The following is an 11,573-nucleotide window of genomic DNA, read 5'->3' as shown; positions in this document are numbered from 1 at the left end:
GGCTGCGGTATAGTTTCTGGATACAAAGATTTCAGAGCAATAGCAAGTGGCTAGACGCGCATTTGTCGCAGGAGCTATAGGTGTCAATGATAATATGCGTCAATATTGTACAACTCTTCTTGCTTGGGATACTAGTTTTGTAAGGTGATGTGTCGCTCGATGAGTCGAGAGCTACATTGACGCAGTATGGTGAAGCGATATGAAAACAGACAGCAGTCTGTTCTTGTAGACATTATAGCTTAATGCTGAGCTGGCAGCTCTGCAACCAATTCGAGCTGCGTAACGGTTGCACATCGCGCTCCATAATGAATGTGAAACCGTCGCCTAGAGGTACCTGGCGGAGAAGTCGGAGACACGGTCTTGAAGCTATCTGTCCTCGGTTTTCTGGGCGAACTTACATGCAAGCTACACCAGCACAGAACAACCCGAATGCCATCCAGCATAGTCTAAACAACAACAAAAACTATGTCCGAACTCCGCCAAAGACAAGTCCCCAGCAATCTCCCTCGACAACGGACAAACCCACAAAATCAGCATCGCCGCGACGAACCAGCAATGATGGCGGAATCAGCGTCGCCGACATCATCCGCGTGCTGCTCACGCTGGTCGTAGCATCCTGCGGGCTGTCCTACTACATGACCGGCGAGTCTGTTCTCTGGGGTTACAGGCCGTGGTTCACAAGATGGCCAGTCTTGGTCCAGTACATTGTAAGTCAGCCCCAGCCCCAAGCTCTTGGCTGTCCTCGTCGCCATACTCGACGCTGATGTTAACAACGCAAAGAAAGGACCCGTCTACCTAACACCGGACCAACTCGCCCTCTACAACGGCACCGACCCCTCCCTCCCCATCTACGTCGCCGTCAACGGCACCATCTTCGACGTCTCCGCCAACCCGCTCGTCTACGGCCCCGGCGGCGGCTACAACTTCTTCGCAGGCCGGGATGCAACCCGTGCGTTTGTGACGGGCTGCTTCCAGGAGGACCTCACGCACGATCTTACGGGGGTGGAGGAGATGTTCATCCCCCTTGAAAACGAGGAGGAAGACAGGAAGCTGAGCAGTGGGGAGAGGAAGATCCGGCGGGAGCAGGACAGGAGGGTGGCGCTGGGCAAGGTGCGCAAGCAGGTGGCTCACTGGGAGAACTTCTTCCGTAACCACAAGAAGTACTTTGAGGTGGGGAAGGTGGTGGGATTGGAGGATTTGCCCAGGGAGAAGAGGGAGCTTTGTAAGGCTGCGAAGCAGCAGCGGCCGAAAAAGAGGGATGTGGTGGGTTGATATTATGGCAAAGCTGGCGTGTATGATGGTTACGATCAGGCTATAATATCTACGAATCGGTAAAGCAAAGTTGGAACAGATTTTGTGAGATCCGATTCAGTCAAATTTACTTGACATATGCAGCAGCGCGTGCTTTCACACCAGAATACATCATTCGCCCAGCCAGACTTTCCGAATTTTATAGTGATATCATTCGTAGCATAAAAAAAGGACCGCGAGAAATGTTCGTAGGAAATCGTTTACTCAGCGGTAACGGCACGGGCTGTAAGCATGTAGTTAGCATTGCCATCCAACAACCACAATCAGTCCTACTGAATTGCAAGCAGTGCGGGCACATACTGTAGATGGTCATCTTGGAGTGGCCAACGACCTTCTTGATCTGTCCCTTCTCCTCAAGATCAGCGAGGGCCCTGCGGGCCAAGCTGCCGTTGATCTTCAGACGGTCGACAAGGGTGGCGACGGTGATGAGGCGGTAGGACTGGACATCCTTCTGGAGTCTCTCGGCGGTCTGCTTCTCAAGGACGACGGCGTGCTGGGCCTTGTCCTTGACTGTACGGTGAAATCAAGTCAGCATTCGTTCGTCTGGCCCTAAGTCTCGTTGAATCCGAAAAGTGACAAGCCCTTCTCCCCGACGAAAAAGGAACCGATGTGGTATGTTCATTTTTAAGTGGAAAGATGATCGCTCGTTTCAACGGTGCTAGGTGAGACGATGATGGGAAGACGATGGGAATTGCGTACCCTTGCCCTTGGACCACTTCTTCTTTTGCTTTCCTGCGCCGGCGGCCTTCAAAATAATGTTAGTATCGCCTCACATTCTTCATAACCTTAATGGGACAAGGCGCCTCCAAAACGTACCATTTTGACTGTCTGATGCGGATGTTCGACGGAAGAGCTGCACAGAACGTCGGCCAGAAGTTTGAATACCCAAGTGCGAAATTGAGTGGGGGATGACTCAGCGTCACGTGGCACTGAACCCTAAGCCCTCTCGCTGATGTTGGCTCGGTTAGCATGGCCCCTTCTCCGCAATGTGATTGGCCAGTGGGAAGTATATCCAGGATAGATGGATGGGGCTTCAATAGCTGAGCAGGTGATGGCTATCTTGATCCCTCTTCCTTGGTTTTCTTTATGGGTAAAACATCTATGGTCTGTAGACTAGAACACTTGATCATAAGAATTCATTAGTCATCATAATTATCCAACAATAGCCCAACTGAATTCAGCATCATCTGCTCGTGTTCGAGCAACGATTATTTGAGGACTTGTTATTCACGCTGTAAGCTACTTTAAAATGCTGAGCGCCGTCCTCCAACTCGAAATGGCCAAGGACGTATTCTTCGAGCGTTCCGAACCATAAAGCTAGCACGTCGTCTTGACTTGAAGGCAACCATCTTACGTCGTATCTTCCACCTTCACTTCGCGAAATCGGGATTGGGATGATTGACGGGTGTCTGTCAAGCGACCAATATCGGACAGCGGGGACAAGGCTATTAGATGTAGTTACAAGGAACTCGGTCCTCGAAGGGTGCCATACGATTTGTCGGACCGCATGGTCATGAAGTAGAACTGAGACGAGACCGGGCTCTGTTTTCAAATCCCAGACCCAGACAACATTGGGTCGCGTCTGATCGACTGTACTGAGAAAAGCACCGTTGGCACTGAACGCCATAATTGATGCGCCCCGAGGTGGACCGCTTGACTCCGAAATCATGCTAAAGGCAGAAGATGCTGGCAACTCGGTGTATCCAAGACTCCCATCTGCCGTCACAGATCTCTCGTGCCAGGCACTTAGCGAGGGCTGATCCATTGGGAATGCATGTGAGAGCGTCATGGAGCAAGAAAACTGTACCAGTCATTAGGATTACTCGTAATACACGATGACAGGCCTCCAGCAAACAAAAGAGCTCAGAGGACAATGACTTACCGTCTTGGTATTCAGAATGTCTATCGTTCCATCGACTTTTCCGACCGCTAACAGGTCCGAAATATCGCCTTGGCTAACCGCTGGGCTCCATTCTATGCTTCTCACCCCGAGGTCAAAAGCACTTTCCGATTCAGGCGAGCCATTATAGGTTCTAAAAAGGTTTCCATCTGCTGTATATATTAAGAGTTTGGTACCCGCACTTGCCGCATCCCAGACGGCGATCCAGTTTCCATTGGGGCTCCATTTCAAGCCCTGAGCATCCGACGTCGGCAGGTTGACTCGATTAACAAGCTCATAAGACCGATATTCATGGATGGTCAACAAGTCGGACGTTTCTGGCTTCAGTAGGATTGCCAACTGTCGTGTTCGCGGTCGAAAGCCAAAGCCGTTTAAATGTGAGAACTTTGGAGATTTGATAACCTGGCTTCGACCACTGTCCAGCGAATGGATCGTTAACTTTGTGTTCCACGCATGGAATACAATAATCTCGTTGTCGTCGGCTCCAAAGTCAATATTCAGAGCACCGGATTCGATGTTTTCGATCTCAGCGTGCAGCTGCAGGGGATGAAGGTCCCAGACCAGAATACGGGTATCACTAGCACAGAGGATACGTCGTCCTGCGCTCTCTTCTTCGCTGCTGGTGGTATCTGACTGAGCGAGTTGTTTTGGCCGCGAAAATCTCAAAAACCTAGTCGGTGTCTCTTTGAGCTTAACAATTTCTACCTCCTTAAAGTCCGAAGACAAGGGATTGAGGTGAATGATGAGGTCTTTGCCATTGAGTTGAGCTGCAAAAGCTCCGTCTTCCGATAGAAAAGCTGCCGATGAACCTGCCATCCTGTTATGAAGCTGTCTGATTTCGTGGTATGTGAGCATTGGACTCACCTGCAACTACTGTGGAGTCCATTATTGTTCGTTTCAAACGTATAACATGCAGCCAGATAGATTTGTCAAACCTGCGGCGAGTTGTCGGGAGTACATAAGGCAACTGCTACTTATACATGTCTCTTCACGAGCTATACCACTTTTTCAAAATGTTACGGAAGAAATCCCAGTTGACTCTTTCTGTCTTTCATTGTCTGTTTCGGAGAATAAACACCGCCAAGCTTCAGTTTCGGATTATATAAGCCGGTATAGATAACGTTAACTATTGAACTACCGTTTGCTTTGGAGATTATTTCTAGCCACAGCGTCATTTTCAGTGAATTCCCGGGCCCTTGCTATCGAGCTCGTCCAATGACAGAGTTATTAAGTGACGACCTCAATAACCATCGGTTGTTTAAGAAACTTCTCGATTCTACTCCGTACTCATGGCAAATGGCGAACACTGGCGATGGTCAGTGATAAGATAAGACCCGCTCTGTTGTTTTTCCGTTCCGGATAATCGCCGCTCAGAAAAAAAAGCGCAGTGTTGATTAGACTGGCCTGGAAGCCACAAACGAAGTCAGGCTCTTCTTGATATCTGTTTCTCCTCTATCAGCCACTATAGGGACTGTGCGCTTTGTTACCCCGCTGCTGGGGCCATCATCCTTTAGCCTGCGACGTCCATTCTTTGCAAAAATGGCAGTGTTAGAGACGCAGCCTGTTCCGCAAAAAGCGCCTGAGAGCGCAAGTGCGGAGCCGCGGAAGAAGCTATTCGGCAGAGAGTTCTATGAGAGCATAGGAAGTCCCAAGTATATTGTGGCGCCTATGGTCGACAGATCCGAATTTGTAAGGCCCACGCCTCTCCTATCAGCGCATCCGGACTAACGATCCATCTCCCAGGCCTGGCGCATGCTGACTCGTTCGTTCATGCCACCCGATGACCCGAAACCAATTCTCGCCTACTCCCCCATGTATCATGCGCGTTTGTTCCGAGAGCAAGCCAATGTCCGCTGGCAACATTTCCAGCCTACCCGAGCCGGTCTCGACAAGAATGACAATTCTCTCTACCTTGACGGCAACCCGGCTTTTGACAGACCGCTTTTCGTACAGTTTTGCGCCAATGATCCCGATGATTTTCTAGAAGCTGCCCAACACGTTGCGCCCTATTGCGACGCTGTCGATCTCAATCTTGGATGCCCTCAAGGTATTGCGCGGAAGGGCCATTACGGAGCGTTTCTCCAAGAGGACTGGGACTTGATCTACAAACTGATCAACCGACTGCATAAGGAGCTTCCCATCCCCGTTACAGCCAAGTTCCGCATACAGGAGTCGAAAGAGAAGACGCTGGACTATGCGAAAATGATCTTGTCTGCCGGAGCTAGCATAATCACACTTCACGGACGCACAAGGGAGCAAAAGGGTCACAACACAGGCTTGGCAGACTGGAGCTACATTCGATATCTGCGCGACAATTTACCGCCAGAGACGGTCATCTTCGCAAATGGGAACAATCTGAACCATGATGATCTGGAACGTTGTCTTGAGGCAACAGGCGCGGACGGTGTAATGAGCGCGGAGGGTAACCTGTCCGATCCGGCCATTTTCAGCAAACCTCCCCCGTTGGTAGTGAAGGACGCCAGTATTGGAGGGGTAGAAACGGAAAGGGTGGATACCGTATCGACGCTATCTTCCGCCGATACTTGGACATCATCTATCAATATGTCCTGGAAGTCCCAGTTCCAGAGCGGAAACCTCTCTATCTTCCTTCAGATCCCAAAGAGCCCGAGCAGGTGTCATCTACAGGGCCAGGGGAAGCGGAGGCTGAGGATGGCCCTCCGAAAAAGAAGCAAAAACGGGATAAGGCGAAGAGACCGAATTCTCCCAGTCTCGGAGTGATGCAAGGACATCTTTTCCAGATCCTGCGCCCAATGGTCTCGAAGCACACGAATGTACGAGATGCGCTTGCAAGGTCCAGACCAGGTGATATGGCAGCGTTCGAGCACACTCTCTTCCTCGTCGAACAAGCAGTCAAGGAAGGTCTCGATGAATACGAACAATATCCAGAGCGTTTCGAAGTGGCTCCTAATGCGGATTTGAAAGGCTCCAAGGCAACAATCGCCGAATATGGCAGACCCTGGTGGGTTTGTCAACCTCACATTCGACCTTTGCCGGAGGAAGCCATGGAAAATGGAGCCCTGAGGCCGAAGAAAAAGGAACTCACAGAGGAAGACAAAGCTCAGAAAGACGGTTCGTCAGAACAAAAGTTGACCTCGAACTCCAAAGCCGACTCAGTTGAAGCTGCAACCCCGGGCACAGCGACACCGGATCGTCTGGTCAGTGGTTAGTTCAATGGCTTCTTAATCCTGGAGCCTCAATCCAGCACATGTATATTGGCCTTCATCCGCCATGACACATGTCGTGGTCATGATATCACGGTAAATAGATTTCACGATTTTGCATAGCGTTTTGTGTCATTTGCATCTCTCGAATAGACACTTTGTCGTTCGAGCCATGTCTAATCAATGCATTCCATACTCCTCAGACATAGATGTTTCATGCTATCATAGCCATGCAACTGGTGTTCAACCATAGACCAAAATGAAACTCCTTGAACTCCAATCCCAGGCCAAACAACCAATAAAAATGAAGCTAGAAGTCCAACGCAAGTTGCGGAGCCATCTTTTCAAGATCCTCGACCTATGGCACACGTCAGTAAATCAATAAGGCATTTTCCCGCGGGTCCAATGCAATTGAGAGCGGTATCATACCTCTAAAAACCCATCTCCAATTGATATCCCCCCGGACGATCAGCCAACCCCTCAGCCCTCTCATACGCCGCTCTAGCCAACGCCTCCCTCACAAAGACATCCACATACTTGGCCACAACCTCATTCGCATCCTTCGCAATCTTAGTCTTCTCGCTCTTGAAATGATGGTGTAATAACCTGGTGAGCAATTTCGGCGGGATAGCAGGCTCGCTCGACATCACATCATCCGCCTCATCGTTATTCGTGATCTCCGCTAGAATGTAATCTGGTTCCTCAGAGGGCGATCTCTCGCGCTCTTGGCTGCCAGAGTCCGAGCCCTCAGATCCAGACTGCGCTTCGGAGCCTGAGTCCGAAACCGCAGCGCTAGGTCGTGCGGGAGCTTTCTGACGAGAAGAAGAGGCTGATGTAGAACCGGCGGTGGGCTTGCGCGTGCTCTTCGACGAGGAGGCTGTTGCGTTGGCTGTGTTCTTGGCGGCTTTGGAGGGGGTTTGGCTTTGCTTGATGATGCTGATGCTGAGGTCGAGGGCCCCGCGGTGGTGATGGTATCTCGCGGTCGTGGGGGGTTGAAGGGGAGACGCCGGCGCTTTTGGGCGCCTTGCCGTTCGGGAGGCATTTTATAGAACACTTGAGCGCTGGATCAAGTGCTTTTTCACTGGTAGTATGCGTATAATTCGTGATCTGGACCCTGGCATCAGACACGGAGAGGCCGAAGAGACGAGTCGCGGCCGAAACGCGAAGTCACGTGGTTCATATTATCTGTAGCCTTTCGCTCTTTGCACCGTCTTGGATGCCGTCATTGGTGTTTGTTTGTGGTTTTATATGCTCGAGGCACTTAAATTCATTACTTGCAACCTATGAACACAAGAGTTAAGTGGTCGTAATACTCTGTCGTGGGAATTTGTATGTGATCTCATTCTCCGTTAATACTCCATAGCATAAATATAGAACTAGGTACAGAGTACAACTCTAGCTTCACGATGCGATGCTGACAGCGTGCACTCTTATTCAAAATACATAATGCGTTCATCTCACTCTATACAAAAGCCCTATCAGCAAGAAAGCCATCATTCCCCATGAGGCCGAACCACAGTAACCTCCAGCGCAGCATCTTCCAAAACCCTCCGCGAGCGTTCCCAAGGAACCCTAAATAAACCAGCATTGAACCGACAAGACCACAACTGCCCGATCGACCCTTCTTCAGAAGACTGACCCGTCTGTAATTCCACAAGCTGCCTCTTCATATCCGTCACAGCAAGCTCGGTATTCCTGATGACGACGTCCGGGGGACTGACGGCCCGCCCAAAGCCGCGGGATGTGAATAAACAAATGATCCAGTGTTTCTTGCCGTTCGCCTCGGAGTCTCTTTTCTGAGGAGGGATGATCAATGCAGTGCCCTCTGGTAGTCGTACGCCTCGAGATCTTCTTGCATGGGACTCTTCGCTCTGCGCCGCAGGCTCAGGCCTGTACCTTGGGCTGGACAGGAGATTCTGGCAATGAGAACGGTAGATCGCAAAGGCAGCTGGATACTATTTTACAAGGTAAGATTACTGGAAGACCTCAAGAAGAGATCCAACTCATGGTGCTGGGTTACCTTGTCTTTGAAACCCTCTGCGATGCCCTTGCCCCAAGACCCTTGGCAATTGCAGGCGTCTGTCTAGCAAATCAGTCACTGTGACGCACTGGGATCATGGATCAAGGGCTTTGCTCACGGATTAGAGCTGCACCATCTGGAGCATGGAAAAGGTCGCCCTCAATCTCTGTTATTTTGCTTTGTACTGTAGGTAGACCCATTGTGGTTGAGACTCGAGAATACGATGCCTTTTGGAAGCGAATGGTAGAAGAGACCTTAACTCGAGGTTAGTGGCGTAGGGTGTAGGGATCAAGTGAATATAAGCAGGTATCGTCGACTGTGCTTGTAAGAATTCAATTCACACCATATTGCCTTTACTTAAAAAGAAGTGAGAGAAGCCAAGTGATGAGTCACTAATGAAAAGGTGCTAACCAGAACACGAGCCTAACTGTGCCATTACACGCCTAGCAAGGAACAGCCTACAACGCATGAAGTATGTAGTTAGAGCCCTAATGAACTAGCTACAAGTGTCTTCAGACTTCCTCGTACCGCTTCGCACTGCGTTCATTTAACATCGCTAGGAATACCCAATTTCCCAAGAAAAGTAAACAATATAGCCATCACCATTACCGATCAAAGCCGCAGGAAAGAATGGACAGTTGGAATAAGGCAGATTTTGATGAACATCGCCTACAGATCCGAGGTCTGAGCGGCGGGGTAAACGAAGTCTCGCATGCTCTTAGACTTTCTGACTGTGTTAGATTCCCCTTCAGTGGAGACATTCCTTCTTCCGGCATCGTGACAATCTCGCCGACGCGGATCGAATCCAGGAGTCCAAGAGGAAGTAGTTGCCACAGACAAGGGCGCACTAGTGGTGCTGTTCGATTTCATCCTTCGCCTCATCGACCGTGAGATACTCCTGAGTATCCCTGCATCCTGGTCTTCGGCGTGGCCTTCTAGCCGGGCGATTTCCCCCATCATAGTCACTCCGTTTGTTGCGAAGTTCTCTTCAGATATTGGGATGTACAAGACAACACCCCTGCTCGGCGCGACATGAAGGAGGTCCTGAAGCGCTGCTTGAATAAGTATTGTGTTTCGTAGGTTGGTAATCGGCGCGATGAGATATGGCAAGGCGAAGACTTTCATCAAATACGCAGGAAGTGCGGAGTTGCCAAAATAGAGACACGCATCTTGCTGAATAGTGACCATCATGAATGCATCAGGCTTCTGATAGATTTGAGCCAAACGGCTAGTCAGGTCAGAGGCAAGCTTGGAATCGTCATAACTAATCTAAAACAAGGGGGTTAGCGCAGATAACGACCATGAACCTATGATTGACACACCCTCGAGTTCGTCTTGATTTCGACCACAACGACGGAATCATTACTGATGCGAGTCCTTGGGGAAATAAGCGGGCCACGAGTGTTGAACAGGTCTTCGAAGTAGCGACTTTTCGTCTGAGGTGACTGCTCGTCATCAGCGCTCCTGTGCGCGACGTGGACCGATTGAGCATCCGGAAAAACGCCATGCTTCAGATCAGGGGCAACAGTGTCATCTTCCTCTTTATCCTCGAAGAACATGGACGGCTTGATTGCAGCTCTTTCCAATTTGTTCTTTTGTTTCAAAGTCTCTTCCGGGACCGTTTTGTTCGTCAACGCTTGGAACATTGCGGGGGATTGGAGCACCGGTACAGTTGGAGAAAGGCTAGTGGACGAAGTGGTCGAGTAGTTGTGGCGTCTCCTCAGGAACGAGAGATCCATCCTAGCAAATAATCATCAGATACATTCTTAGAGTACCTGTTCGACTTGAAACTGACCTCATTGAATTCCTTGTACGGACTCTCCACCCGCCTGAGCTTGAACTTGAGTCCATGGCTGATGATCGCTGGTAAGCTGAGGAAGAGAGAGAAGCAAAGAAAAACTACACACACAGAACTTCCTTCCTTCCGGCTTCGAATCGTCTGGCTTGACTTGGAGCACCTTCCCGCAATTGAGTGCGGGATAAGGAAAGCTCATTTACACTTTTACACGGCAGGAAGCAAACACTCAAGGACGACGAATGGAGGAAAAGAACCAAAGACTACCAGGTCCACCAGACATAGTACAATTCACAAGATGGTAAGGTACCTATCGCCATGCAGAGTATTGATACACTGGAAGGAACTGGAAATCATGCTTGCTTGGGCGTTTCCAACCCTAAGCCAGAAACCCCAGAAAATCGAAAGCAGAATTTCCACTCAGGAAGATCTTATCTGTCCTCCTTCTTTTGTCCCAGACGATTTCCCCGTCAGACTTGCGTTTAATATAGAGTATGCGATGCTGCGGAATGAACTCTTCGTCGGTCAGATCCTTCTTCCATGAGCTCAGGTTCGCCTCCAAACGTCCATTGAATCGGTCCTCGTATCCAATGGTGTAGTCGTTACTGTCAAATTTGGTGTCCCAAATGAGCCGGTTAATGACGTCTGTACCCAATCTTGTCAATCATTGCCGGCGCAAAGTGGTTTGAAAACACAATACCTGCCGCTGGCCGTAGTCTGTTCTCCGCCGAAGTTGAACTTTTTGACGTCGACGAGGCATAGTCATGCGATTCATTGGGCTCTGCGTGGGATATTGCAGTTGGCGATGAGCTTGAGATATCTTCAGTCTGTGCACTGGTTGCTGAATTGTTGCCAGTCTTATGTTCCTGAGATACTGCGGATAAATCAGGCGCCATGGTCAACAACGAATATTTGTAAAATTTCCAATCCCAATGTGGATGTTGATCTGTCTTTTGACACGGTTCGAGTTCGAACGGCACGCCCATCATACTTATACCCCTGAATAGGGTGTCATATTTTCACATTAAATTCATCTTGGGAAGTCGACCATCGATCTACAGTTTGTGTAACCGTTACAAACAGCGACTTCGGTACTTCCCTAATAGTACTGCAATAGCCCTCGATCCTGGCATTGTCTCGTGGCCTGATATGGGGCTAGCTGGTCTGGGGTTCAACGATGCGAAAGCGTTAGTTGCTTTCAGCCAATCCCAGCTTGGTTATTGCTTTGGATGAGTCAAAAGTGTGGCGCGGCATGCTCAATCATGAGTGTGACTTGCAATAAGGAAGTGACTCATTATGAGTGAAACGCTAAAACCCAGTTGGCAATCACTAACTAGCATGATGATGAGCCGGAAGCTTTGACGC

General features: G+C 49.7%; 8 protein-coding genes across 8 annotated transcripts; 2 read left to right on the top strand and 6 right to left on the bottom strand.

Annotated features, from left to right (window-relative positions):
• Positions 1 to 305: 305 nt before the first annotated feature.
• P174DRAFT_511965 (putative heme/steroid binding domain protein) lies at positions 306 to 1,416 on the top strand (the record flags this gene model as incomplete). The annotated part of the gene is made up of 3 exons (XM_024831839.1): positions 306 to 330; positions 535 to 707; positions 781 to 1,416. 3 exons carry the CDS (start codon positions 306 to 308, stop codon positions 1,270 to 1,272), a joined length of 690 nt encoding a protein of 229 aa, XP_024682274.1. The 3' UTR covers positions 1,273 to 1,416.
• Positions 1,417 to 1,606: 190 nt separating this feature from the next.
• Positions 1,607 to 1,825, bottom strand: P174DRAFT_330517 (40S ribosomal protein eS25; the record flags this gene model as incomplete). The annotated part of the gene is made up of 1 exon (XM_024821661.1): positions 1,607 to 1,825. A coding segment is annotated over one exon (219 nt), but the record flags the coding sequence as incomplete, so codon positions are not given.
• A 638-nt stretch (positions 1,826 to 2,463) lies between these two features.
• On the bottom strand, positions 2,464 to 4,027 carry P174DRAFT_511964 (WD40 repeat domain-containing protein; the record flags this gene model as incomplete). The annotated part of the gene is made up of 3 exons (XM_024831838.1): positions 2,464 to 2,482; positions 2,532 to 3,112; positions 3,194 to 4,027. The coding sequence occupies 3 exons, from the start codon at positions 4,025 to 4,027 to the stop codon at positions 2,464 to 2,466; spliced, it is 1,434 nt and encodes a 477-aa protein (XP_024682272.1).
• A 605-nt stretch (positions 4,028 to 4,632) lies between these two features.
• P174DRAFT_440939 (tRNA-dihydrouridine synthase family protein) lies at positions 4,633 to 6,685 on the top strand. Its single transcript, XM_024827176.1, has 3 exons — positions 4,633 to 4,900; positions 4,955 to 5,640; positions 5,682 to 6,685. The coding sequence occupies exons 1-3, from the start codon at positions 4,751 to 4,753 to the stop codon at positions 6,397 to 6,399; spliced, it is 1,554 nt and encodes a 517-aa protein (XP_024682271.1). The 5' UTR covers positions 4,633 to 4,750; the 3' UTR covers positions 6,400 to 6,685.
• Positions 6,686 to 6,824: 139 nt separating this feature from the next.
• On the bottom strand, positions 6,825 to 7,435 carry P174DRAFT_459830 (CENP-X/MHF2 family protein; the record flags this gene model as incomplete). The annotated part of the gene is made up of 2 exons (XM_024829811.1): positions 6,825 to 7,222; positions 7,264 to 7,435. The coding sequence occupies 2 exons, from the start codon at positions 7,433 to 7,435 to the stop codon at positions 6,825 to 6,827; spliced, it is 570 nt and encodes a 189-aa protein (XP_024682270.1).
• A 344-nt stretch (positions 7,436 to 7,779) lies between these two features.
• Positions 7,780 to 8,769, bottom strand: P174DRAFT_440938 (uncharacterized protein). The gene is made up of 3 exons (XM_024827175.1): positions 8,532 to 8,769; positions 8,414 to 8,472; positions 7,780 to 8,348 (listed from the first exon to the last, which is right to left on the bottom strand). The coding sequence occupies exons 1-3, from the start codon at positions 8,611 to 8,613 to the stop codon at positions 7,887 to 7,889; spliced, it is 603 nt and encodes a 200-aa protein (XP_024682269.1). The 5' UTR covers positions 8,614 to 8,769; the 3' UTR covers positions 7,780 to 7,886.
• A 45-nt stretch (positions 8,770 to 8,814) lies between these two features.
• Positions 8,815 to 10,425, bottom strand: P174DRAFT_158773 (MIF domain protein). Its single transcript, XM_024821193.1, has 3 exons — positions 10,209 to 10,425; positions 9,736 to 10,153; positions 8,815 to 9,682 (listed from the first exon to the last, which is right to left on the bottom strand). Exons 1-3 carry the CDS (start codon positions 10,262 to 10,264, stop codon positions 9,083 to 9,085), a joined length of 1,074 nt encoding a protein of 357 aa, XP_024682268.1. The 5' UTR covers positions 10,265 to 10,425; the 3' UTR covers positions 8,815 to 9,082.
• Positions 10,426 to 11,561, bottom strand: P174DRAFT_158772 (DUF504 domain-containing protein). Its single transcript, XM_024821192.1, has 3 exons — positions 11,543 to 11,561; positions 10,909 to 11,372; positions 10,426 to 10,853 (listed from the first exon to the last, which is right to left on the bottom strand). Exons 2-3 carry the CDS (start codon positions 11,195 to 11,197, stop codon positions 10,588 to 10,590), a joined length of 555 nt encoding a protein of 184 aa, XP_024682267.1. The 5' UTR covers positions 11,198 to 11,372; positions 11,543 to 11,561; the 3' UTR covers positions 10,426 to 10,587.
• Between the last annotated feature and the right edge of the window lie 12 nt (positions 11,562 to 11,573).

This window comes from Aspergillus novofumigatus (assembly GCF_002847465.1).
Source record: "Aspergillus novofumigatus IBT 16806 chromosome Unknown P174scaffold_4, whole genome shotgun sequence".
Lineage (NCBI taxonomy): Eukaryota > Fungi > Ascomycota > Eurotiomycetes > Eurotiales > Aspergillaceae > Aspergillus > Aspergillus novofumigatus.
Note: the sequence above shows the minus strand (reverse complement) of the source record. Positions and strands in the feature narration are given on the sequence as shown.

What these genes read in the sequence shown, in the direction of transcription:
- P174DRAFT_158772 (XM_024821192.1), bottom strand. Translation starts at nt 11,197, where the DNA reads ATGATGGGCGTGCCGTTCGAACTCGAACCGTGTCAAAAGACAGATCAA. An exon ending in CAGACTACGGCCAGCGGCAG is followed by an intron (nt 10,854 to 10,908) that starts GTATTGTGTTTT and finishes GATTGGGTACAG; the next exon opens with ACGTCATTAACCGGCTCATT.
- P174DRAFT_440938 (XM_024827175.1), bottom strand. Translation starts at nt 8,613, where the DNA reads ATGGGTCTACCTACAGTACAAAGCAAAATAACAGAGATTGAGGGCGAC. An exon ending in AGATGGTGCAGCTCTAATCC is followed by an intron (nt 8,473 to 8,531) that starts GTGAGCAAAGCC and finishes TTTGCTAGACAG; the next exon opens with ACGCCTGCAATTGCCAAGGG. An exon ending in CAGAGGGTTTCAAAGACAAG is followed by an intron (nt 8,349 to 8,413) that starts GTAACCCAGCAC and finishes CTTGTAAAATAG; the next exon opens with TATCCAGCTGCCTTTGCGAT.
- P174DRAFT_440939 (XM_024827176.1), top strand. Translation starts at nt 4,751, where the DNA reads ATGGCAGTGTTAGAGACGCAGCCTGTTCCGCAAAAAGCGCCTGAGAGC. An exon ending in TGGTCGACAGATCCGAATTT is followed by an intron (nt 4,901 to 4,954) that starts GTAAGGCCCACG and finishes TCCATCTCCCAG; the next exon opens with GCCTGGCGCATGCTGACTCG. An exon ending in ATGAGCGCGGAGGGTAACCT is followed by an intron (nt 5,641 to 5,681) that starts GTCCGATCCGGC and finishes CCCCGTTGGTAG; the next exon opens with TGAAGGACGCCAGTATTGGA.
- P174DRAFT_158773 (XM_024821193.1), bottom strand. Translation starts at nt 10,264, where the DNA reads ATGGACTCAAGTTCAAGCTCAGGCGGGTGGAGAGTCCGTACAAGGAAT. An exon ending in CGTACAAGGAATTCAATGAG is followed by an intron (nt 10,154 to 10,208) that starts GTCAGTTTCAAG and finishes ATTATTTGCTAG; the next exon opens with GATGGATCTCTCGTTCCTGA. An exon ending in AAATCAAGACGAACTCGAGG is followed by an intron (nt 9,683 to 9,735) that starts GTGTGTCAATCA and finishes CCCTTGTTTTAG; the next exon opens with ATTAGTTATGACGATTCCAA.